This window comes from Xenopus tropicalis, chromosome 2 (genome assembly GCF_000004195.4).
Source record: "Xenopus tropicalis strain Nigerian chromosome 2, UCB_Xtro_10.0, whole genome shotgun sequence".
NCBI classification, from domain to species: domain Eukaryota; kingdom Metazoa; phylum Chordata; class Amphibia; order Anura; family Pipidae; genus Xenopus; species Xenopus tropicalis.
This window is the reverse complement of record NC_030678.2, coordinates 141,925,591-141,951,105: the sequence shown is the minus strand read 5'-3', so window position 1 is coordinate 141,951,105 and position 25,515 is coordinate 141,925,591. Positions and strand designations below refer to the sequence as shown.

Below are 25,515 nucleotides of genomic sequence, written 5' to 3'. Positions count from 1 at the left end.
ACTTCTCGCCAGAAGCCCCTCTCTAGGGCACTTCCCGGTACTCCCGCCAAGCGGACACCCCCTCAGCAGACCTCACCCCGGTACTTCCACTTAGATACCCCTGGATTAGGCTAATCTCCTATACTTAGCACTTATACCCTGACTCCAGCTATGAGTGCTGGTGGATCTTAATCCATTAAACCTCCTGTCGGGGCCACGCTGCCCAACTAGATAACCTGTCTCCCACTCCTAGAGTGGTCTATAACAAATCTCTAACTGTCTAATGCTAACCTGTGGTATACCTCTTATCCAAGAGGGGTCCCAGGCTAAAAGACCTGCAGGCACATGGCTGCACAGCCTTATATACTGTGTGCACCCTGTGGCCTAACTATTGAACTGCAGGGAAGCTAAATCCCAGTTAACCCTTATAGTGCCAAACCACCCAAGGTGTCCCACTACTAAGTTCTACCTCCCTGGGGCCTATCCTAGGGGCAACCAATCTAGGGGACCCAAATTTTGAGGAACCCTACAATAGTTATATATAAGAAAAATTTTGCATTGTGACTGAGCTGGCAGCAAATAAAGGACATGACTGTGCTCAGTGTATAAGATAAACTGCTTATTGAATATATGGTTATTTTGCACACAAAAAAGATGCTGCTTTCAAGCTATGCACTATTTAAATAAGCAAAGTAAAAATCGTGAAATGCAAAATGTTTATTACGTATAGCTTAAAAATGTTAAGGATGCCAGACATACAGGTCAGGTTACAGTAGGCAATATGCTCACAGCCAGACAGCAACACAGTCTTTTAGGTTTTATTTACAAATCCCATGAGCACAAGTGCTGGTGCAAAACTGTACCTCTTAGGACCCATCCTTTATGCAGACAGCAATGCATTAATGGGAAAGATGCAGGTCATTGTCCTTCAAAGACTTGCACCTAAGGCTGTAACCTGCAGAGCAAAATACATGGCACTTTGCAGAACTTTGCACTATGCTCTGAGCTTTGCAAATGTGTACTAAATGTATGCCTTTGGATCTAGGGTCAGATTAGACTGCCAAAGCAGCCAGTGCTTAAAGAACATGTAAATCCCCTATAACCCACTCAGGCCCCTCCCAAAGAAACTTACTTTGCCTGTTGGCTACTGACCATGCTCAGTTCTTCTCAACTCCAGTTACTAAACACACCTTCATTCTAACACCCAATGAAGAGATTGCTAGTTCCCATAGAAACTCTGCATTAGCTGCCCAGCTTAACCATTACAGTGCTCAATCCAAGCAGGACTTTTTATTACATTATAAATTCTGCCTGTGTAAGCCTGCAGTCTTGATTGCATGACCTTTACAGCACACATGTGCAGTTAGCAGATGTAAATGCCACTGAAGATGTGTGAAAGGGAAAATGGCCACTGGGTAAAAGCTGCTATTTGTTTTAGGAAAATGTGATGGCACTGGTAAACTGTGTGGCTGCTAGGGTTAATAAGACCATAGCAATCAGATTCTAGCTAAAATACCAAATTGGAGAGCTGCTAAGTTAAAAGATAAATTACTGAAAAACCACAGAAAATAAATAATGATGATTAGTTGCAAATTGTCTTAGAATATTAATGTCTACATGATACAAAAGTTAATGAAGTACACATTTAATGTTCTTTGGATTTATTTGCAGTTGAAAGATCACATTGCATACCCTGTAATATAGCATATATCCATATATTGCCATCTGACTACTGTTTTAAACAACCTTTACAGCAGCTTTATGGATGTATCAGAAGTATTTCTTAAACATTTTACATGAGGGAAGCCAAATTAAGTAAATTAATCAGTTTTGCAACCCATAAATTGATTTATAAGCAATCATGCACCATATGATAAACATTATGGGGATCTATTGTTGGGTCCCAGCCCATGGGTTACGAATCCTTGCACTACGGCTCCTGTGAGCCTCCTTCATTGAAGTCACTATTACTAGAGAATGTGGCACTTTTTAATATTTTTTTTTTAAATATTCATTTTCAAGCATAATGGAGATTAATGGCTTGACCACCTGAGACAGAGGTAACCACTGCTGGGGTGGCATCAGTAAGACCACGCAGGTACCTGAGGTGCAGAAATGCCCCTGTTAACAAAGAAATCCAAGCCTATGTCAGCAGGATATAGGAAGTGCTAACTTGCATCCCGGGCATTTTTATATTAAGCTTAATGTTCTACTTATTTGGGTGTGGCACCACGAACGTACCCACGATATCTGCCAAAAACATGCACAGAGCCATCAGTCATATTCTGATTAATCATCATTTCCTTACACGTTTTAAGATAACAATGCAATTACTAATTAGATCATGTGCAATCTCATCATTTATAGGATTTATGTTTCCAAAAGTCTCACTATCATTTCCTCTGTATGTTCCTCGGAAAATGTGCCAGAGGATCCTGTTAAATGAAATGCTTGAAAGGTTTGATTTGCTGACATATACACGGCTGAAGTGCTATAGGTTTTAATGACAGACTTTTGCACTGTTGGAGACCACGCAATATTTATTGATCACTTTAGACTTAAACAATAATGCATTATAAATATATTATATGATATATGGTTGGCGGAGAACACTACTGACAAATGATTGGGACAGAGAATGTATATTCAGTCTGTTAAGAATGAAATATTTGGTGAACTTACACTTAAGTAATCCAAAAGTCATTATTTGTTTTCTATGCAGTGATGTGCAAAAGTTATTGCTGATCTGTCCATAGATGCAAATATATGTATATTTAAAGGTATTAGGCAACCTTTTAATGTATCTTTACTATTACAGACATCATTCATAGTATCTTTTACATTAAGGTTCAAGTACTTTGTTCCAGTGTCAGTTTGGGGAAGGCACATTGTCACATTGTCTCAGCAGGAGGTCCATGCAGAATTAGTTTGCTGAGAACAGAAGAAAGGATGTGACTGGCCGGCACAGAGCCCAGATCTCAACCTAACACCTGTGGGATGAATTGGAACACTGAGCCAGGCCTGTATCCTGACATCAGTGCCCAATCTCACAAATGCGCTTATGGCCAAATTGAAGCAGAACCCATCAACAATGTTCCACTGTCTAGTGGAAATTGTTCTATGAAAAGCAGAGGCTTTTACAGCAGTAAAGGGAGGGCCAACTGCATATTAATAACCTTGGCTTTAGAATAAGCTTTTGGGCAGGGCAGGTATCCAGAAACTTTTGTCCATACAGTGAACTGTAATTAGTGCTAGATACTTCTAGTATAAATAGGATGCCCAACCTGCTGTGTTGTAGCTGCTGCTGAAATGGGATGTTGGGAAAAAATACAGAGATTTCCAGATCTAGAGTTATTGTTAATAACAATGGAAATCTCTGTAATTTTTTCTGTATAGCCTGGAGCCCCCTGTACTTGAACCCCAGGCCTGTGTTGCAGTCCCAGAATACTGAGTGATTATGATGATGGATTCAATAATGACAATGCCAAATAAATGCAAAATAGTTACAACTGTCAGCATTGTCCTAGCTTTGTATAATTAAACCCATGTTTACAAATCTTTGAGGTATGTAGAATAAATATTGCAATGCATTATCTTAAATTCTTCTAGTGTCTCAGATTCTGGAGGTCAAATGGAAGTGACAGAAGTGGCAACGCGGCCATTAGTTCAAGACTTGCTCAACCATAATGTAAGTGCAAAAAAATTAGAGAGAGAGAGAGAGAGAGAGAGAAGAGTGTAGTACACCTGTTTACAGCCCTGGGTGCAGGTTGAAAAATAAACATAAAGAAAAAGAGTACCTCAGGGATTTGGTGCAAAAGAAAAAAAGCTTATTGAAACAACTCCAACGGTTTGAGTACAGACAGTAGAGAGACAAAGAAATATAATAAAATGGAGTGAAAATAGGTGAAACTATAGTGTTACAGTTATGTGTAAGTGTACATGTTGTTACTCTGTTTGTCCTTGATATGTCTTATGAAACTTATTCCCTATACTATATATATATATATATATTTCAGTAATACAAGAATGTCAAAATCAATGCACTCCCATCAGTTCCCTACAGTTCAATACAAGCATATGTTGGCATGCAATTGCTGGCTGCTGGGAATACTAGCAGAAGTGTTTTAGTTTTTTTTTAATGTTAAAATTTACTTTAAAAAAGGAAGAAGACCTAAAGCTCAACAAAGAACTGGTCTCCAAATAATTCACTTTATGTTTTGGGCTTTTGTGCAAGCCGAATGCCACTGCAGTTCTTAAACAGTCAACAACTGTGACTAAAAGTTGCCCCAGTACATCCCTATCTTATTTTATGGTGATTTAGGGCAAATGCAACAGGCTGCTCTTAATTTCCTGACCTTTAAGGAGCAACTCGCAATAGCTAACATGAGGGCTATTTCTTGATGTAGCTCACTCTACAAGTAAGAGACAGCCTTAGTAAGTAGTAAGCATAGCAGCCGAAGCCTGCACTGAGGAGAGCAGAAAGGGTAAGTACCACAGGCATCAGCACCCTTGCTACTTCACTCATTATGCAGCCAAATAATGTCATATTGCTATAAGGTGGGAATTAAGCATTGATTGAGTTCAATAAACCTATGTCTGCATCTTGTTCCTCCAGGACTGTTATATCATTGACCAAGGTGGAACCAAAATATATGTCTGGAAGGGCAAAGGAGCTACAAAAGCTGAGAAGCTAACTGCGATGTCTAAAGCTTTGGTGAGCAGTTAATCAATTGCTTATATCTAAATGACCTAGAGGCAGTAGTCTGGCTTTTGAGAACGCTTACTTTAATGCATGAGTTGGAATGTCCAGTGTGTGGCCCTGTATGACAAGGTGAACATTCCCACCATAAGAACTTCTATAACAATGTCTCAAGTCAGCACAATATTCTCATTTATGAGAGTGTACTTAAAAGGAAAACCAAATCCACCCCAATGTGAATTTGGCTTTTTTATACTACAGTTGTAAATTGAAGCTGTTGAAGCTCACACTGTTAAATAGCACCCAAGCCCTGGAAGTAACTGCACCTCAAGGCAAGTGTTCTATCCCAGTCCCCCAGTGTTAAGGAATGGGCTTATTCATTTCAGTTACATATGGCTCCTTTCCACCTGTATTTGCCACACTTAGCATTAAGGGAAAACTATACCCCCAGAATGAATACCAGTAACAATACAGTGAAGTGCGATACTTTTTTCCCTGTATTTGTACATTTATCAGCACCCAGGCAGTTAATTTACTTCACATTTGAGTGCTCCTTTTGGCTGTCCTTAGACTTCAAGCCCTATCATATCTACTCTGTGTTCATGTTGATCCTCAGGAATTCATAAAGATGAAAGCATATCCTCACAGCACCAATGTGGAGACAGTGAATGATGGAGCAGAGTCTGCCATGTTCAAACAGTTGTTTCAAAAGTGGGTTGTGAAGGACCAGTCTGTGGGTATGGGAAAGGCCTACATTGTGAACAAGATTGGTAAGTAGAAATTATAGGAATGGTAATGCTACAGTGACCTCATACAAGTATGTCATGACCTTTCTAAATACATTTATATGGCCATGTAACTCGTTGGTATCCTCTAAGCCTTATAATTTACAGTAGGAATACAATATTTTTATATAGCGGAACATAAGATATCTGAGGAGTAAATTCTATAATACAGCATCTTTTGCTAAGATCAATTTGCCATATTATTGAATTTCTAAACACTTCCCTTTATTGATCTTACAATAAAAAAGATCACTTTATGTTTCAGCAAAAGTTAGCCAGGAGAAATTCGACACATCTTTGCTTCATGCCAACCCGGCAGTAGCTGCCCAGGAGCGAATGGTGGATGACGGGAGTGGCAAAGTGGAGGTATCAGTATGAGCTGTTCACAACTGGGGAATTAGAAAGAGACAGGGATCTTCATCTTGGTTGTCACTGGCTATTTTAGAATAACTCCCAGCTTCCAGGGGCAGTTGATGCAATCTTCATATTCAGAACAATAAAACGTAGTGGTTCATGATCTACCAGTAAAGGGTCACAGACTTAAACCGGACTTATTTCCAGGGATGCCCATAGCCACTTTGCTTACACTTGACTTAATCATTCAACAAAGCCAGTGCCAGGGAGCCCTTATCCAGCCCATGGTCTACTCCTCCAGTACATAGTGCTGCCAGGTGCCAGGAATGGCAAGATGCACTGTGAGCATAAAACATGGAACTTTGTCTCTGCCATGCCACTTCATAGTAAATGATCCCTATGATGTTGTAAATATTCAAATCTGTTTGTGTTTTTATAGGTTTGGAGAATTGAGAACCTAGAGCTAGTCCCAGTGGAGACACAGTGGCATGGATATTTCTATGGTGGTGACTGCTACTTAGTGCTGTACACATACCATGTGAACAAGAAGGCCCACCATGTAGTTTATATCTGGCAGGTAAGTATGAGGACCACAAAAGTACCAGGTACCAGTAATGCTAATCCTTATATACAAGAGCCTTACATTTCACACAGAAAATATAGGTACAAGGAACTAGAAAGCACAAATAAATATATAGAAGTATGTGTAAATAAATATGTAAAATATTCTTGCATGTCTACCTTTCACATAGGAGCAGTTGATATTGCTGCAGTCTTGCCTTGGACATGTGTTTTTCTTTTTTTGCCACATAGGGACGCCACGCTTCCCAAGATGAACTGGCAGCATCAGCTTTCCTGGCTGTGAAACTGGATCAAGACTTTGGGGGGGAACCAGTGCAAGTTCGAGTGTGCATGGGAAAGGAGCCCCGGCATTTTATGGCCATCTTCAAAGGAAAGCTTGTGATATTTGAGGTAAACTCAGCTTCCTGATAGAAAAAAAAAAGACACAGTTGCCTCAAAAAAGCCACATTTGTGTCAAAAAAAGCTGCGTGTGTCAAAATTAGATAGGTAGCCGCAGTTTGCAAATTTTCTAATGTTTAACAAATGTTTTGGCAGTTTTGCAAATTTTTCACCTGAGTGAAAAGGGACAGTTTTGCTCATGACTATTGGGGAGCAACACAAGCATAAAAAAGTTCATAGGGGTGCCAAATATGGGCTGTTATTGGCTATGTTGTGGACTGGCCACCTACAGGAGGCTCTGTTTGTAGTACATGTGGATTTTACAAAACCAAAAGTTGCCTCCAACCTAGAAATTAAAAAAAGCACCTTCTTTTGGCCACTGGGAGCAACATCCAAGGAGTTGATGAGCAACATGATGCTTGAAATTTATTGGTTGGTTATCACTCCGCTCATCACTACTCCCCAACACTTTTTACGTTTGAATATAGCTCACGAGTAAAAAAGGTTGGGAACCTCTGCCTTAGAGTATGAGTATCTAGTCCATCTATACTGAAAATATCCCTGCCAGATAACTCCTGTATTTTTAGCATACATAAGTAAAGCCAAGTCATTTGTATGTAACTGTACATACACTTGTTCTAAAAAATGCTTTCAGGTGCCTGAGACAATGAAGTAGAAACAGAATATGTTCTCTGATTCAGTGTTTTCCATCTTCTTGGCAGGGGGGCACATCAAGGAAAGGTAACAAAGAACCAGAGCGGTTAGTGAGGTTGTTTCAGGTTAATGGATCAGAACCTTCCAACACCAAAGCTGTGGAGGTTCCTACCTTTGGCTCCTCCCTGAATTCCAATGATGTTTTCCTGCTCAAGACCCAATCAGAGAGTTATTTATGGTATGGAAAGGTGAGTGTGATCAGATGCACCCAAACACTAGGTCTGCTAGTAGTGTTAGAGTATTCCTATACTATGTGATGTTCTTCTGCGGTCAGAAATCCAGGAGAAGCAGACACGGATATAGGCAAAATTAGAAGAGGGCAGGAGAGAGAGAAAGGAAAGTTGAAAAGTGTGTCGGTTCTATTTAAAATCCAATTATTACATTACATTACATTAACATTTATTTATAAAGCGCCAACATATTCCGCAGCGCTGTACAATAAGTGGGTTACATACATTGGACATACAGAGTAACATATAAAGCAACCAATAACCGATACAAGAGGTGAAGAGAGCCCTGCCCAAAAGAGCTTACAATCTACAATTATGCACGTTCTTGCAATAACTGGGGTTTTCATACTTTAGGATTCAGATTTTTCATATATTAGCTGTTTGTTAGTGAAATGAATGTCTGCAAGTCCTGGATAGGAAATTCCTCAAAATACATGTGAACTCTCCAAGAAGATGCCTACTTTTGTGGTTCTGAGCTCACTTGCAGTTTTATATATTTGGCAAGTTTTCGGAAAAGCTTGATTCCAAAGATTTCTATCCCCAGTTACTGGAATTCAGTTTTAGGTTAATATAGGAAATAGTAATTATTATTTTTAGAGTTTTTAGAGATTTTTTATAATGTTATCAATAAAAACTCCAGTAATTGTGATTAAGCTCATCATTTGCAATTTATGAGTTTTGCAGCATTTGCACTCCCTCCATCTGACAGCAAAGAAGGAAATGGCTCACAAAACAGCAGTTTAATGCTATGTTCTTCTCAAATTGAAAACAAATTAAAGTGTACAGCAATGCTTCTGTCAGGTACAGATTGAACTCTTTACAATTAGTTAAGGAAAATAACGGATTTGAACTATTAAATGTGTTATACCAAGGTCTGTTCTGGCTAAATGGATCACAGCGCAATCTTATTATAAAAATTGTATTATAAAATTTTCCTATGCTATTTCTGTATTTCTGTTAATTAAGATACAGAATGCAACTTTATAAAGGACTGGCATAATGCCATATGCAAAGTTCAGTGTTCTTTGATTCACTTCTTTTCCCAATATTGGTGACATTTCTTCCTCTAAGTAACTGTTTTTCATTAATTGCATCAATATTACTTTTGTAGTGACATTTTAGATCACTGGTAATTATAGAGCTATGGATTAATTTGACATCTTTTCATGGTCTTTTGCTCTTTACAGGGCTCTAGTGGGGATGAACGTGAAATGGCTAAACAACTGGCAGCCATATTGTCTGGTGGGAATGTAGAGATGCTTGCAGAAGGTCATGAAACTGCCCAGTTTTGGGAAACACTAGGTGGAAAGGCTCCATATGCAAATGACAAGAGGTAAAAGGTGATTTTCATAGAATACTGCATAAAATGTGTGTGTCGCTTGGGTCACAATAGCAGGTACTCAGCATAAGAATATATTTAGGTGCACAGTAATCAGGTATTCAGGGTGCATATATATTATGGCTGGAAGTCTATGATCTCACAGGTACCACTACAAATGAAACAAACAGCTTCTTTGCACTTCTTGCACTTCTCAGTGGACTGCTAATTTGTTTTAAAGGAAAACTATACCCTAAATCAGCACATAGCTTATATCAAATTAAGTAGCCTATTAAATAATCTTACCAAATTGGAATATATATATATATATATATATCAGTAAATATTGCCCTTTACATCTTTTCCCTTGAGACACCATTTAGTGATGGGCTGTGTGCCCCCTCAGAGATCAGCTGACGGGAAGTAATGCAGCTCTAACTGTAACAGGAAGTAGTGTGTGAGTGAAAGGAAGTCGATTAATTGGCTGATGTATGTGTGCTCTTGGTCTGTTTGTGTGCATTGTGAATTATATGATCCTAGGGGGCATATTTTTATAAAAATGGTTTATTTAGCTGAAGCAGGGTTTTACATATGAGCTGTTTAATGCAATATATTTTTATAGAGACCTACAGTGTTCAGGGTATAGCTCTCCTTTAAGCAGCTCTTACAAACCTGGATGTTGGAATGGGATTCAGTTTAAATGTTTGAGCCGTTTAGTGCAAGAAATGACAAAAACCATAGATATTTTTAATTAAAACAATAGGAAAGAAGCATTTTTACTGCACACTCTATTTATTGAACTAATGTTGAAAATGAGGGTAACTGTTCATTTAGCAGTATGAGATCAAATGATCTACATGAATTTGCTGAAAAACCATCTTGGCATATAAATCATTTATTAACAAAATAATGTATCCAGGTATTCAAGGCAAAACGTTTTTCATGAGCCTTTTTCTTGCAGGCTTCAGCAAGAGGTAACAGACTTCCACCCTAGGTTATTTGAATGTTCAAACAAGACAGGCCGCTTCATTGTAACTGAGGTGACCAACTTCAACCAAGATGACCTTGAGCAGACTGATGTCATGATTCTTGATACATGGGACCAGGTAAGATGGAAAATCATATCAGCTATTCTGCACTTGCTTGATATTCTTAAATTCTGCCACTGTATATTACATAAAAATAAAAAAAATAAGAGTAATAATACAACACAATTATTACAGATAAAGAAAAAAATCCAAATTCAACCCTTTAAAAGTATAACAAAAAAATAAAAGCAATTGCGCCTGTTGCGCCAAATTGCCTATTTTGTCTACTGGCATATTGTCACTGGATTGGATAATTCCATAAAGTACAGTATGAAGAGCTCAACAAACACCTATACAAATGCAAAGGAGAGTATACAATAACTTTAGTAGAAAAGTCAGCCATTTCACACTCATCAGGTATAATTAAAGTACTAATGCTTTATTATGTCAAAGTATACAGTAAAAAACACAAAAACTCTACTGGGTACTAAAGCAATTAAAGGCAAAGCTAAATCTAAATCTATGTTTAAAAAAAAACACATGGAGTAATTTCCACTTGGTTCTAGATAAGTTAGAAATACAGAAAACATAGTATATAGTACATAGTATATAGCACTAGCTGGCACAGGTATGGGATCTGTTATCCGGAAAACCCTTATCCAGGAAGCTCCGAATTATGGGATGGCCATCTTCCATAGACTGTTTTAATCTTTAATTTTAATTATAATTTTATTTGATGTTTATATTATTTTTTTAGCAATCCAAATTATAGAAAGACCCCCCAGATCCAAATCATTCTGGATAACAGGTCCCATATCTGTACCAGTTTGGACCACAGTACAGCACCTCTCTTGATGAGTACCAAAGATGCCCTGTTATTTTTAAGGCACACGGTATATACAGTATATACAAAAGATTGTTCAGTAAAGACACTGCTGAAATAAGTGATATGATGAGCATGAAATACCAGATTGAACAGTCAAATATTGATTCTATAACCAAGTATATATAGTAGGATTATATGTATTACTTTGGTATGAATTTCACCATCTATCCATTCACTTATTTACTGGTAGATATTCCTATGGATCGGATCTGAGGCCAATGATATCGAGAAGAAGGAGGCACTCACAACTGCCCAGGAATATCTGAAGACACATCCAAGTGGCAGGGACTCCGAGACACCAATACTCATCGTTAAGCAAGGCTTTGAGCCCCCCATATTTACAGGCTGGTTTCTTGCATGGGACCCACAAAAATGGAGTGTAAGTTGTAATCTTTATGTCTTGTTGACTGAAACACTATGTAAGTATAACATAGATTACACCAATATTTGTGTCTAGCGACAAAAATAATAATAGAGATGTGGGGCAATGTTGTATTAATAGCCATTGTTATTCAATTAGCTGTGACAGCATGATTGTCTAATGTTGCATCAGTGACTAAGACTCTGGCAAAACAGTGTTTTTTTTACATTTAAAAAATATTTAAGAGCAACTTTAGTTCAATAGCATACTGCCATAGCTCCTATGTTTTAGAGTAAATCATAAAAAATATCCCCAAATGAGATGTCATTGTCCCACTAGAAAAGTCTGGATCCCAGAGGAGAGGTAATTTGACTGTAAAATTGGAAAAACTTCTTTATGAAACACTACGGTGATTCTGTCGGAGCTATATGGAAATCTTATTTTCATCTCAAGGCCACTTCCTCTTAAATCTGTTTTGTATTGCAGGGTGGGAAATCCTACGAAGAGCTAAAGAAAGAGTTTGGTCAAGGTGCAGTCATTCACAGAGTTACACTGGTGAGAAGAACCCTCAGCTTCCACAATTAACCAAATATTTATGCTGTCTTATTCTAGACTCGCCCTTATATAGCTAAGGTTTTATGAAACATCAGAAGTCTTTGGCTAGTATTTAATGATTTGGTAATTTAATCCAGTTATTGAAGTGCGGGCAGATATGAGACACACTTAATTCTTGTTTTTATCTCATGCATGAGAATTGCTGTGGGATTGCTCCAGTGTTTTTTCCACTTTTGGGCATCACATTTGTTGTGTGAATTTTGTCAGGCTTGAAGTTGGCTAAGAAAGATTCCTTGATGTGGGTGAGATTCCCTGCAGTCCACAACCTTTCGTAGTTGTGAGCCACATTTAAATATAGAAAATGATGTGGAGGCAAAGAGGTTATGGTATCTGCTAAATAAGGGCATTTCTTAGGCCCATGGGGATTGCCATTTGCAGTAGCCCACATTTGGAAGTACACTTTTAACAATGTGCTTTCTAGACTTGCCTCCAGGCAAATAATTATAAAATGAGTACCTGCTTTGAAGTCATAGAAAGAAACATCAAAGGTAAGCAGTGATATAACTATAGAGAAAGCAGACCCTGTAGCTGTGGGGGCACGTTTGATTTCTCTATATAGTGGGCCATAGGTAATCCGTGACACACACAAAATCATGGGTTATTTGCGTTTTCTTTTGCACCAGTGGGTTAGCCATGATTTTTCTGTGTCGTGGGGAACAGTACCATAAACTAATGGTAAAGCATCTAGAGCAGTGGTTCTCAACCTTCCTCATGCCGTGACCCTTTAATACAGTTCCTCATGTTGTGGTGACCCCCAACCATAAAAATGTGTTTTCCGATGGCAACCCCTGTGAAAGGGTTGTTCGACCCCCAAAGGGGTCCCGACCCACAGGTTGAGAACCGCTGATCTAGAGTGTTCTGAAGGACACTTGAAAATTTTAGAGTAAGTGGAATGTTACAGTGCAAAGAAGGAATGCTGCATCACTGGGGGGCCTTCCGCAAAATCAGTAATTTTATTTGGTCATGTCATTAAAACCAATCACAATGAATAGTAAGGTCAGATTACCGACGCATTTCTGGCATTTCTAATCTGTCCACAATGGAATGTTAATAGAATGTTAGTAAGAGTTCCATTGAAACACAGGCTAATGTGCTTTTAGCTCCCAAATTATTTTGGTAATAAAAAGCATGTGAGCAGACATGAGTAAAAGTTTTACATATGAAATTTGTGATAAATTGGAGTCTTACATCTGTTTTTTACATAAGTTTTATTATGCTTAGAGATATATCTTTGCCATTTGCATCTCATAGCTCAGAGTACTTCAGTTTTAAACTGGTCAAAGCATAAATTCAACATAAATAAACCTTACTGAAGAAGTAGCTCAGCTAAAACAAGTTCAAGATCACCCAGAAAATCACATCGCATTAGGCTTGTACTGTATCTCTACTAGAAACTGTATATCATTACTTTGATGAATGGAAACCTTCATAGCGTAGTTGGTATTTCACCATCTGGCAGAAAAGAAAGGGTTTGGCAGATGCCAGGACAAAACTACCTGCCTGAATGCATAATGCTGACTGTAAAAGTTTGCTGGAGATGGAATAATGTTCTTGTGGCTGTTTGCACTAGTGTGCTGGTTCCACTGAAAGCAAACCTTAAAGCTACAGTGTACAATAACATTCTTGACAATGCCATTCTTTGTGGCAACAGTTTGGAAAAGACTCTTTCCAAATAAACGTCCCATGCACATAGCGAGGTCTGTATAGAACGACTTTGTCAGAGATCTGAACCCAGCTTAATGCATATAGTTACATAGTTACATAGTTACATACATAGTATGTGCATGCATTCGAACGCTCCGAGTGTATATTCGCTGAATTTTTCATTGCGAGCATGACTTTTTTGACGCCTGCGCAACTTTTTCGTACGCTTGTGCAAAAAAATCGGAAAGGTTTTCCCGCTGTTTACAATCGTTCGGTACGAAAATTTTGTGACTTTCGGATCGCCAATACGATATTATCGTGACTAATACGATTTTTTTGTAAGCATATTCGTGATATTTGCGATCTTCAGAAATTATTGTATCCAATCCGAATTTGTCCCATTCGGGATTCGAACTCGCATTTTCATGAATGTGCCCCCTAGTCTAGTCTTTACTGCGTATGAGCACAAACTATTAAATTCACAAGAAATGCAAAGTGATGGCTAATGGGTTATTTTTGTCATGCAAACACAAAATTTATCCCAAAGCTCCATTTTGGTCCCATTGCAACTGTTTTTTCCGTTACGGTCTCACAAAAATGTCCACATGCCTCTGGTTTAATGGTATGCCTTTATTCTGTTTGTAGGAAGTTAATGGGATAGCTCGATCCCCAAACAAAGCCGCCCCAAGTATTACATATCCTCTTGAATTCCTGACAGGGAAGCAGAAACCTGAGCTGCCTGAAGGGGTGGACCCCACAAGAAAAGAGGTGAGTTCTGGGAGGTCTAGTTAAGGTATGACATTGGCTTCAAAAATAAAATGCAGGGGCATCTGCCCCCAAAATGTGGAAAAGCCTGAACACATTGGATCTAGATACAGAATGCTTGGGACCTGAGGTTTTCCAGATAATAGAACCTTAAGTCTACTAAAAAATAATTTGAACATGAAATAAACCCAATTGGACCCCACTGTTTATAAGACCGGCCCTGCCCCCACCCCACTTACTGCACAATACAATGCCCACTCACACACAAAGACGCCAGCCAACTCACACTAAGGGGTCTCTTGTCTGTTACATGTGTGAATGAAACATACAGGGTTAAAGCCCACTGCCTGCACCAAGTCCTGTATAACTAGGGGAGCTGTTTAATTAAGTACAGAGTAGGAAAATATGCTGCACTGTGTATACTACAATAATAGGCAAAAAATCTATTTGAAAACCGTTTGACCTAAAAGCAGTCACTTATGTGGCTAGCCAAGCTGGAAGTAATAAAGCCCTATGTGGGTTATATTAGAGATTTTCCACAGAAGTCTGAATGACCACTATTATATCACGTACGTTTTCTGGTTTCTGCAGCCACAAATAGCCATGCGCCTACACACTATATATATCTACAGGGCCGCTATCAGGGGGGCACGGGGGGACAGTCGTCCCGGGCCCAGACACTTCTCGCTTTAAAGGGGGCCCGGCCGTGATACAGTATTTTTAGCCCAGGCTCCCTTTAAAAATTACGGGCCCTATCATTGGTTCATTGGTGGTCAGCTGGTAATTTGATTGGTCGCGCCCCGTGTGTATTTGTGACGTCAGTACCCACGGGGCGTGACCTTATAAAAGTGAGGATGCAATGGTGGGTGAGCCAGAGAATGCAGCGGGGACTGGAGCCTGAGGGACACAAGCCTAGGACACAGCGGGAAGCCGGAGCTGGCACGAGGGAGCAGGGGGAGAGCAGTTGGACGCAGGGGGTCGGAGTTGGTGGATGCAGTTGAACACGGGGGGAAGCAGGAAGATGCAGATGAATGATGGGGGGGGAGTCAGAGCACGCTGGGGGGGGGAGTCAGAGCACGCTGGGGGGAGCCAGAGGAAGCAGGTTGATGATGCGGGGGGTGATCAGGAGAAAGTAGGTGGATGCTGGGGGGGGGGGGGGGGGGAAATCTGAGCACGCTGGGGGGGAGCCGGAGAAAGCAGGTGGACGTATGGCGGGGGGTAGGAGCCAGAGGCAGGTGGACAATGGGGGAGGATCAGGAGGAAGCATTTCCTCTAAGTGCCTGTACTGTATTAATAAAATAATAGTAATAAATGTGATTTAACAAATATCAAACTCATTTGTGTTCTGTGTAGTGTGTGCCATTTGTTAAAGAGACATTTTATTGCATAGGCTGCTTGGAAATTGATGGAAGGGGTCACTGGGGGAGGGGCCATTGGGGGCATGGGAACAGGGGGGGCCCAGAAAATTTTGTTGTGAGGGGCCCCATGATTTCTGATGGCGGCCCTGTATATCTATTATTTCAGAAGATTTTTTCCTCACGTCACAAAACCTTATCTACCTTTACAGAGTTACCTCACTGACCAAGACTTTGCGGCTACTTTTGGAATCACTCGGGAAGAATTCTATGCTTTACCATCCTGGAAGCAGCTGAACATGAAAAAACAGCTTGGATTGTTTTAATTTACATTATGGCACAGCTTGAACATTAACAAACTTATATAAAGGAAAACTAAAGCCAAAAGAAGTAAGGTAGAAATGTTGTACATTATGTTTTGGGCTTCTGTACCAGCCCAAGGCACCCCCAGCCCTTTAGCAGGGAAGATCTGTGCCCCCAAAGATGCCCCAGTAGCCCCCCCATCATCTTTTCTGCTGATTCCCTGCCCATGCTCTGTGCTGCTGTCACTTACTGAGCTTAGGGACCCAATCACACTATATATACTGTATATATATATATAGAATATGTCATGATATAAAGCTGATCAGTAATATATTTAGGTTCATATTACAAGGCAGTTTTTAAACCAGTGCAATTAGCATGATAATTTAATAATCAGCCCTGTAGCCTCAGCTTCAAATTTCATTTTCTGCTTGATAATTTGCTACAACCCCTAAGCTCAGCTTCTCAACAGCTGCCCAGAGCTCACTGAGCATGTGCAGTGTCACTTTCAATGATGGGGGGATCCTGTGACAAGTTTGAAGTCCTAGATCATTGCTTCTACTAAGATGCTGAACTTTAGGCTGGTGCAATAAGTTCATTATATGAAATATGGCATTTTTAGCCATATTCATTTTTAGAGTTCAGTTACCCCATATATAAAAATATATTGAATAATGATAAAATGATTAATTCTACCTTCTTTTTTTACCTCTAGTATTTACGGTCTTAATAGTAAAACATTTTAAGTAAAAATCACTTTTTTTTTTTACCCTTAACATTTTTTTTTTAAATTTCTGGGTATAAGAACTCTACACAGGATAATATTTGGGTCAGCAGTAAATACTGCAAGAATGACTCTGATATTAGGGGTGATAAATTCATGGCGTTCCAGCAAATAAAAGAAATGTATGACACTGGACAATTAACAACCAATTTAAAGGATAAGAAAGCCTTTTCTTCCCTAAAAGGACTCCTAACAGTCTTTAAAATGACAAACCTCTCTCCTCTCCCTCTTCATTGAGTCTGATGTCCTTTCTAAGACAGAATCTGAAACATGCTGCAGCAACCTGTCACTTTCTTATCTGAAGTGAAGCTCATCACCAGTGACGCTGGCTTACACACTATAATAAATATGCCCCTTAATGTGGGGAGAGGGGTTTGTCATATTGGGGTATTGGGCTGTTTAGTTATTTTATGGCTTTTAAAACAAAAGTCTACTTACAGTGTGCTGGATTTTGTCAGTGCTTTACCACAGTATCAGCTCTACTTCTGCTTACTCTAGGATAACTAGCATGTCATAATCAGAGATTTATCTAGATAATTTGTCCATCGTATTTTTGTATTTGTGCCATGCTTCATAAACACATTCCTAACCAAAGTGTTTTTTTAATCTTGCTTGACTATATGGATTTTAAAATCATTTACCTTCAAATGTATATTTCAGTGCAAGGTTCAAATAAATTTAACTTCACAAAGAACTGGCTGACTTATTCACTGTGAGAAAAAAGGGGAGCTTGCCCACAATACCAGCAGTATAAGAGTGATGTATTAGGCATTAGTAAAAGTACAAATACTAATTTCATAATCCCCTCTCCCAGTAATTGGCATTAGGGATTAAGGATTTCCATAGGAGTAATTGCACTATAACCTCATAAAAATGTGTTTGTGTTCAACCAGGGGAGCTGCTACCATGAGGCGAGTTGAGACTTTAAGTTGGTGACTTTAAGAGGTGAATTCTGGTTTTTAAAATGGAAATCCGGTTCTGCTAGTGCAGTGAGCGCAATTGCTGGTGCTCCTGTTAGTAGAAAACCGCACCAGCCTGGGGTAGCTGCGAGTCTGCGATCCTCTTCCTTCTCTCTTCTATTTTTTAATAGTCCTGGGGCCAGCGCATACACAGTAGGGTGAAATAGCTGGCTTTTTTTGTTAAAGTTCGGCTTTTCACTATACTGCACGTGTGCAAGCGGCACAAAGAAAGAAAAAGGATCACTGGCAGCTACCCCAGGCTGGTGCAGTTTTCTACTAACAGGAGCACCGCCCAGGGTAAAAGGTAAGCAATTACAATCACTGGGGGTGCCAATTATTTTGAAACCCCTTAGATTGTACCTTTCCTTCTCCTTTAAAGCAGCTAAGATTCTCTAGTGATAGGCAGTGGTTTAAATACAAGACTTCAGGATGAACAGGAGAGGGGCTGAATAAAAAGATAAGGAATAAAAAGTTACAACACCAATAGAGTGTCACAGAGAATAGTTAGTTGTTTGGCTGTCAGGGTCAGTGACCCCCATTTGAGAGCCACAAGAGGCAGAAGAGTAAACCAAATAATCATTAAAAAAAAAAAAAAAACAATAAAAAATGAAGTTGCTAAGAATGAGCCATCCTGTAACATACTAAAATTTAACTTTGAGAAACAAATGTTTAACATTTTGAAGTCCAGAATGATTTTCCCTGAGGCCAGTTGGAGACAGCTTTAGTTGCCCAGGGATAGTTACATTCTCTAGAAGCAGAAACTACTGCCCATGTTGTAGCACGGTGGATTTTCTATTGATTTTATAATGATTTACAATATATACATCTGCTTTGACATATGAATCAAATCTTAGGTTTGAGTCAAGTAAAAGCAGCAAATTTTGGGACAGCTATTGTCCAGTGTTCAAGGTACAATGTCTTTGTTCTATGTATATTGCTGGGTAAACAGTAAACACAGGTATTGTTACCCAGCAAATATCCATGGAATAAACAAACAGACAGCATATAGACAATACACTTTATGTACAACTTATTTGAGCAACTAATAAGGCCTTCTACAAAGTCTAGGTTTTGTTCATGACAAAAGTTTGTACACAATATTGCACAAGTCAGCACTTGGTGTTGGGGGTTTGCTAAGAACTCTGGTATAAAAGGGAGCATCCACCATGGGTCAGTAGCTTCGCCTAGGACTCCTGAATGAGTGCCGGGACATTTGGATCATCGCTTGGTTATCGGGAACCTGAAGGTCTTGCACCAAAGGTTGTGGGCTCCCAGTTTGTGCTGAATTGATGCAGAACTGGCTATGCTTGTACCTATAATCATACTAAGATAAGTAAATCTATTTAATTCTATTATTACTTGTGTGCGTGTAAGTTATTGCTCACTAACAGTCTATCAGAAGGTTTCATCGTTAATCCTGCATATGTATTAATATTTGTAATTAATGTCAATTAATACAAATTATTAATATTAATAAAGGTTCACCCCCTTTATTACACATGTAAACAAGGGGAACATATATTGCATTACAAGATATTTGTGACACAGCATCAGCTTCTGTGTGGGATTTTCTATTACACATTATCTAAGAAATAGGTCAGGAATATATAAGGCAGTAAAATAGGTTAATGGGCTGATAAATCTGTAAATTTAGATAAAGCAATGTATTCCAAATTATTTAGGTAAATATACTTTATCTTTACAAACATCTTACAAATGTATTTTTCAGCGGAAGACTTCTTAAACAGACCCTTTCAATGAGGGAAACAACTTTTTTTTGGTTATTCTGGGTCTTTTTTTTTTAATATTTTTTTTCAGGAGTCATCATTCTAAATCTGTCACCCTTAAGCTGAATTTTGAATATTGGGGCCCAAAACATAAACTTATGAAAGTCTAAAGAGAATGCAATGTAAAAAAAAATCTACCTATAATATACCTGTAAAATTGTAGAGAAAATAAAAAACATCCACGAAATGAAGATAACTGGGCCACACTCCAATTAACAGAAATAATATGATAAAATGGTTTCTAGAAATGTTTAGATGCATTTAATTCAGTAATTGCAGAATAAATAACAATACATCTGGGAGAAAAACAAAGAAAATGGTATTTATTTTATACTTATTTATACTTAAGGCTCAACAAGGAATGTCCAAGTGTTAAGTATGACTAGATTCTGTTGATTCTGCTACTTCCCCACACTCAAAGCGTATAAAGTCCAGCACATTTATTCCTCGTGGCTGCAAATACTGCCCCACGGTTAGACTGGGCTCCAGAAGAAAGGACTGTGCCAGCATCTTTGTCTCTGTCTCCCCACTAGATTCATCCTCAAGGGAACCTACCGACAGAGGGTTCATTCCCACAACATGCTGGCCCAATCTGCGTCCAACTTCAGATATGTTGCTCTTAGGGTTACTGTCGGAATCTTTGCATATCACTAGAGCTCCATATTTTCCAAATGTGATATTAGATAGGGATGGTACATCTGCTACAAGAATGCCATGCATATAAGAGCCTATGAAGATATCAGAGGGAGTCTTCACCCAAGCAGCTCTCTTCATAGTCATATTTTCACCTAACTTCCCTTCATGGAACAAGCATGATTAGAAGAAAATAGAATTAATAAAAGGATATGCTATTTTTATATGATGCATTATTACAACTGACAAGAAGATACAAAAACTACAAATATCAGCAGTTATTGGATAGACAGAATAGATACTCAGATTTATGTAAAGTAACAGAATGTAAGTCACAGAAAAAACTGGTCACGGTCACCTTATAGGTTTAATAGATGGAAATGGTTGGCTACATGGCACATGAGCTATATCATCATGCTTAAAATATTATTTTTCTTTCTAAAGTGCCATATTTTGCAGCATTTTACAGAGATTAAACACATTCAATGTGCTCATTTTTAGCTAAGGTGCTTTTGGGTGTATTATGTCCCTTTTACTATAATAAGAAATCGACAAAATGCCATTTCCTATGTTGCCATGACTTTGTTTATTCAAGGAAGTGCATTCTAAACAGATAAAGCAGTTACACACTATAAAATCAGGAGAAACTTTACCTATTGCCAAAGCAAGTTGATCTTTTAATAATGACTCCTCAGCTTTCATTTGTAAGAGTTCTTCACCGCTTAGAAAACCCTTAGATAAAACCAAGAGAAAGACATATATTTACAGTAAAGTAGACAATAGCAGCGTGAAAAAGACTGAAAATATTAAGAAAACACTGTGTTTAACAGAGTGAATTTCATTTTATGAATTCCCTTGAATTATATGTCTAATATAAAAAGACTGATGATATTACCATATTTATAACTGTGGTTACTGAATGCAGAAGCCCTATTTTCTAGCACTTCCAAGGCAGTTGGCAGTTGGTACTAAGTTGGTAGTATGAAGTAGAGATCTAAATACTAACCTTTACATAAGAAGACATGTTCTCCTGATGACTCTGGCAATGCCTCAGAGTGCTCACAGCCACCTGCTGAACTAGCTGCTGAAACTTTGAATTCCTGGCAACAAAGTCAGTTTCGCAGTTAACCTGAAAGAATATTTGTTATGAAGCCACCATTTTTATAGATAAGGTTTCTTCAATAGAGCAACTAAAATATGAGCATTACAGGCATTTAAATAAATGCTATCGCAAAATTAATTTATGAACTACTACTACTACTCCTGCCTCTTACAATGCAGCAGATGCCAGTTCTTCTAGCAGGACTCCAGTTCCCACAATGCTTTGCATGATCTGTCATTAAAAACCCCAGTGAACACGTAAGAAAGCCATTGTTGGAACTGGAGACTTGGCTGTAAGACATTTGGCTTCTGCCGCATTGTTTCAAGAGCCAGGAGTAGCAATTCAAAGAATAGATAGGCAAACAGGTGCCTTTTTAATTGCAAATAACTGTAACACTATTCCCCTCGTCATGCTTGTACACATGAGAAAAAACATTTGCCCATGGAAACTTTTCCTGACATTCTGGAAGGGGTTAACTTAAAAGCTAACTAAAAATTCAGACGTTCCCTCTGCATTCTCCAGATTATTTAACCCAATCCCTTAGACTTTTGCAGTGAGAGACACTCACTTCCACCATCACAGATGTGTTGCCATCTTGCAGCAGCCCCACAAGACCTTCTGTAGTTTTTCTTCCTTGAAGTTTGGAAGCCTTGTCCCAGCCTTCTTTCTGAGCTTGTTGGTGCAGCCACGTCTCTGCCTGTCAAAACAAAATGAATATGAGAAGAACGAGTGTGTGCACATATCAAATAGATGTGTGACAAGTATCGCTGTTGATATTCTTCCATCAAAGAGGTACAGCTAACAGAAGAAGGTTCTGCTGTAGATTTACAGGTGACTAAACCTGGAAATGTTTCCCTATTTTATGACATTCCCTGATAAGCAGCGAATATAACATGGCTGGGCACAGGCAGGCTGGCACCTGGTACTCCCCACACAGTTCATGAGGGAAGCATACTTCTACAATCACAATTCTTTCATTTTAACCTCTTACTTGTTTAAAATCATTGCTAAATTGTTCCAGAGCCTTCTTGCAGTTGATAAACGAGTAGCCCGTCCTCTTCCTGAGTTTCACCAGGAGCTCCTTGTCTGCTGCCAGTAGCCTCACGCCTGTGTGTAACAGTCCAACCTGCTGCCGCCACAACAACTAACAACACACCAACACAGAGGAGATGTTAGCACATAAGCATTTGTCTTTCACTACCAGTCACCGCTACAATCATTCTGCCTGTCTGCCCAGGCAACAGCCGCTATGTCCGAATGCCTCATTCCTCACCTTGGCACGCAGGCTGCTGCACAGCGCGGCCATGTTCCCTGAATATGACAAGACGCAATATGATGACGCAAATGTGCCCCTTTGTTCCTGTGCTTGTAACAAATAAAGTTGCATCTGTGAAGGACTAAAATTATGGTGTAGGCATAAGAACGAAGGGGATTTGAGGAAAAAGTTGTGTCACAACCATGTGACTAATATGTGGGCGGGAGAGTTGTGATGTCACGTAGATGTAGAATTGTGTGGCGCTAAGCGCTCAGCTAAAGAGGCTTTACTGGAGGGTTGCTGCAGGTGTGGGCTGCAGGGGATAGATTGATATGGCACTTATACTGTAATGTCACCCACTGTGACCTACAGCACCTACATTTGCCTATTTGTGTCTGTTAGTTACCCCTCCCATATAGATTGTAAGCTCTACGGGGCAGGGACCTCCATCATCTTGTGTTTCTGACTCTTATTGCAACTGTACCTTGTATTTATTTGTATTTATTGTTGTACTTTGTATTTATCCATTATCTTTAACCCCCTGTTTGTATTAATGTATTCTACTGTACAGCGCTGCGTACATAAGTAGCGCTTTATAAATAAAGATATACATACATACATACATATATATACAGGATATACATAGGGGCACATTTACTAACCCACGAACGGCGAGTGCGTCCGATTGCGTTTTTTTCGTAATGATCGGTAATTTTGCGATTTTTTTGGCGTCTTTACGATTTTTGCGTAAAAACACGAGTTTTTCGGCGTCTTTACGAAAGTTGCGCAAAGTCGCGATTTTTTCGTAGCGTTAAAACTTGCGCGAAACGTTGCGCCTTTTAAGTTTTAACGCTACGAAAAAGGCGCGACTTTGCACGCAAGTGTTAACGCTACGAAAAAATAGTGACTTTGCGCAACTTTCGTAAAGACGCCGAAAAACTCGCGTTTTTACGCAAAAATCGTAAAGACGCTGAAAAACTCGCGTTTTTACGCAAAAATCGTAAAGACGCCGAAAAAAATCGCAAAAAATACGAAAAAGTCGCAAAATGTTCGTTTCCAATCAGAATTTTTCCAATTCGGATTCGAAATCGTGTCTTAGTAAATCAGTCCCATAGTGTGACATGTTTGGGGCTGGTGGTGGCTGCGCTGGTATGTGCAGGATTGATGGAGTAGAGCAGTACGACTAACCCTACAACTGACAGCTGATTTGGTCACTTGGGGTACATTTATTGCCAGACCATTTTTGAACATTCTTTTTGAACATTCTGCGCCTTTTTTTTACTTTTTTAATTTACCTCAGGAAATAATAAATTGGGGTTTTTTTGGGGAACAACCTGAGCTTTCAAAATATGCTAGAATTTTTATGTAATTTCACTTCTGAAACAAGAGGCTTCTAAATGTCTAAAAAATAAAGAAAATATTTTTTATCTTGACATAAACAAATATATCAGAAACAAATTATTTTATGTACAAAAACTTGGAAAGTCCAATGTCTTCTGAAGTTTTATGGAGATTTCAGACTCGGCCGTGTCAGACTGGCCCCCAGGATACCAGCAAAACAGGTTGTCATGCACTGTACATGGTTATCCTAAGGTTTTGACATAGGTCGCCTCTAGTTCACTTCTAACAGGAACAACAAAACAGAAAATCATATCATAGGTATATGATATGATTATACATTGTAAGCTCTACAGGGCAGGGACCTCCATCCTCTTGTGTCTTTGACTCTTAACTTATTGCAACTGTAACTGTATCTTGTATTGTTATACTTTGTATTTATCTATTATCTTATTAACTCCCTGTTTCTATTAATGTATTCTACTGTACAGCGCTGCGTACATAAGTAGCGCTTTATAAATAAAAATATACATACATACGTAACAAGATTTTCTTTTACTGGATTGGAACATGGCAGTGTCAAATCCCTATGTAGGAGGGATAGGAAATACAAAAGCCTAAATGGATGACTTCCTCCCCCCACCAGAGTATAGGGATGGTAAGACCTTGCCCCCTGCCATAGGAAAAGAAAATCATAGTAAGTGGGAAATGATTTTCTTTTTTTTATCTGTTCCTTCAACATGGCAGTGGGCAACTAATGTAATTAAAAAGGTGACAAAAGCAGACATATTAGAAGAGGCCATTTTAATCCCATAGAAATTAATAGAGAGCATCTGAATTTTCCTTTGATGAGCCTAAATCTCATATTTTCTTAAAATGCCCCCTAGTGCCCATGCACTGAAAATTACCTCCAACATTATTTTTCTCAGCACCTACGAGCAATGGATGCCCAGAAACCATCAACCTTTTCTGTGGTGTGCAAAGGCAGACAATGGTTGTTATGGAATGAAAGTCTGGAATGCAGCATTAAGGATGAGATGGTGGCATGGAAATGTTGTCAATATATGCTTTTTGTATTCCTTGCCTTTCTGCACAACATTGGTTAACCTATGCCTGCAGCCATGTGGAAGGTTCAGGATAATCTGAACCCTGCGGGGCATCTATCTATTCTGACTATTAATCAACCGAGCAACATTAAGTGGGAGAGTTTTTAGTTTGATTTTTTTCACAATTCAAGTGTTTTTATGCTAAAAAACTTGAATTTGAATTATTTTTAAAAAACTCAAATGTCTGATATTTATTGAGTGCAAAAAACCCGAAAACTCAAATGTAATAATTTGCCATCTAGAAGCTTGTGAGTTTCTAAAGAAGTCAATGGGATTTGTCCTAGGTAAAGTCATGCCATATTTGCAAACTCAAATTTTGCTAGCCTATTTTTAAGAAAATCTAAATCTAAAAACTCACGGTCATTCATGGAAGAAAACTTAATCGCAATGACAAATTGCAGAAGCTTGCAAGTTTTAAATTTAAAATGCTGTAATTACATTGTATATGTGCTGTGAATTTTCTGTTGGGTAGAGATACTCACAATGACTGCTGGAACAATCCTTCCAAAACACGATGAGATGGGGGAAATAATTCTATTAATGTTATACTGGCTT

The 25,515-nt window shown here is 38.8% G+C and overlaps 2 protein-coding genes across 4 annotated transcripts in view; one reads left to right on the top strand and one right to left on the bottom strand.

The window, feature by feature from the left end:
• Positions 1-16,173, top strand: part of avil (advillin) — a 39,034-nt gene extending 22,861 nt beyond the window's left edge. For all 3 annotated transcript variants that reach the window (XM_031897182.1, XM_031897180.1, XM_031897181.1), the window contains 13 exons: positions 3,589-3,667; positions 4,595-4,693; positions 5,295-5,448; positions 5,729-5,829; positions 6,257-6,394; positions 6,631-6,789; positions 7,500-7,679; positions 8,909-9,054; positions 10,001-10,145; positions 11,144-11,332; positions 11,801-11,869; positions 14,219-14,341; positions 15,906-16,173. In XM_031897182.1, the coding sequence (XP_031753042.1) occupies positions 3,589-3,667; positions 4,595-4,693; positions 5,295-5,448; positions 5,729-5,829; positions 6,257-6,394; positions 6,631-6,789; positions 7,500-7,679; positions 8,909-9,054; positions 10,001-10,145; positions 11,144-11,332; positions 11,801-11,869; positions 14,219-14,341; positions 15,906-16,019 (1,696 nt within the window). In that variant the 3' untranslated portion in view covers positions 16,020-16,173. The remainder of the gene's footprint in view (positions 1-3,588; positions 3,668-4,594; positions 4,694-5,294; positions 5,449-5,728; positions 5,830-6,256; positions 6,395-6,630; positions 6,790-7,499; positions 7,680-8,908; positions 9,055-10,000; positions 10,146-11,143; positions 11,333-11,800; positions 11,870-14,218; positions 14,342-15,905) is intronic.
• Positions 16,174-19,764: 3,591 nt separating this feature from the next.
• Positions 19,765-22,642, bottom strand: tsfm (Ts translation elongation factor, mitochondrial). The gene is made up of 6 exons (XM_002933690.5): positions 22,535-22,642; positions 22,253-22,405; positions 21,830-21,958; positions 21,166-21,288; positions 20,813-20,891; positions 19,765-20,323 (listed from the first exon to the last, which is right to left on the bottom strand). Exons 1-6 carry the CDS (start codon positions 22,565-22,567, stop codon positions 19,899-19,901), a joined length of 942 nt encoding a protein of 313 aa, XP_002933736.3. The 5' UTR covers positions 22,568-22,642; the 3' UTR covers positions 19,765-19,898.
• Positions 22,643-25,515: the final 2,873 nt, after the last annotated feature.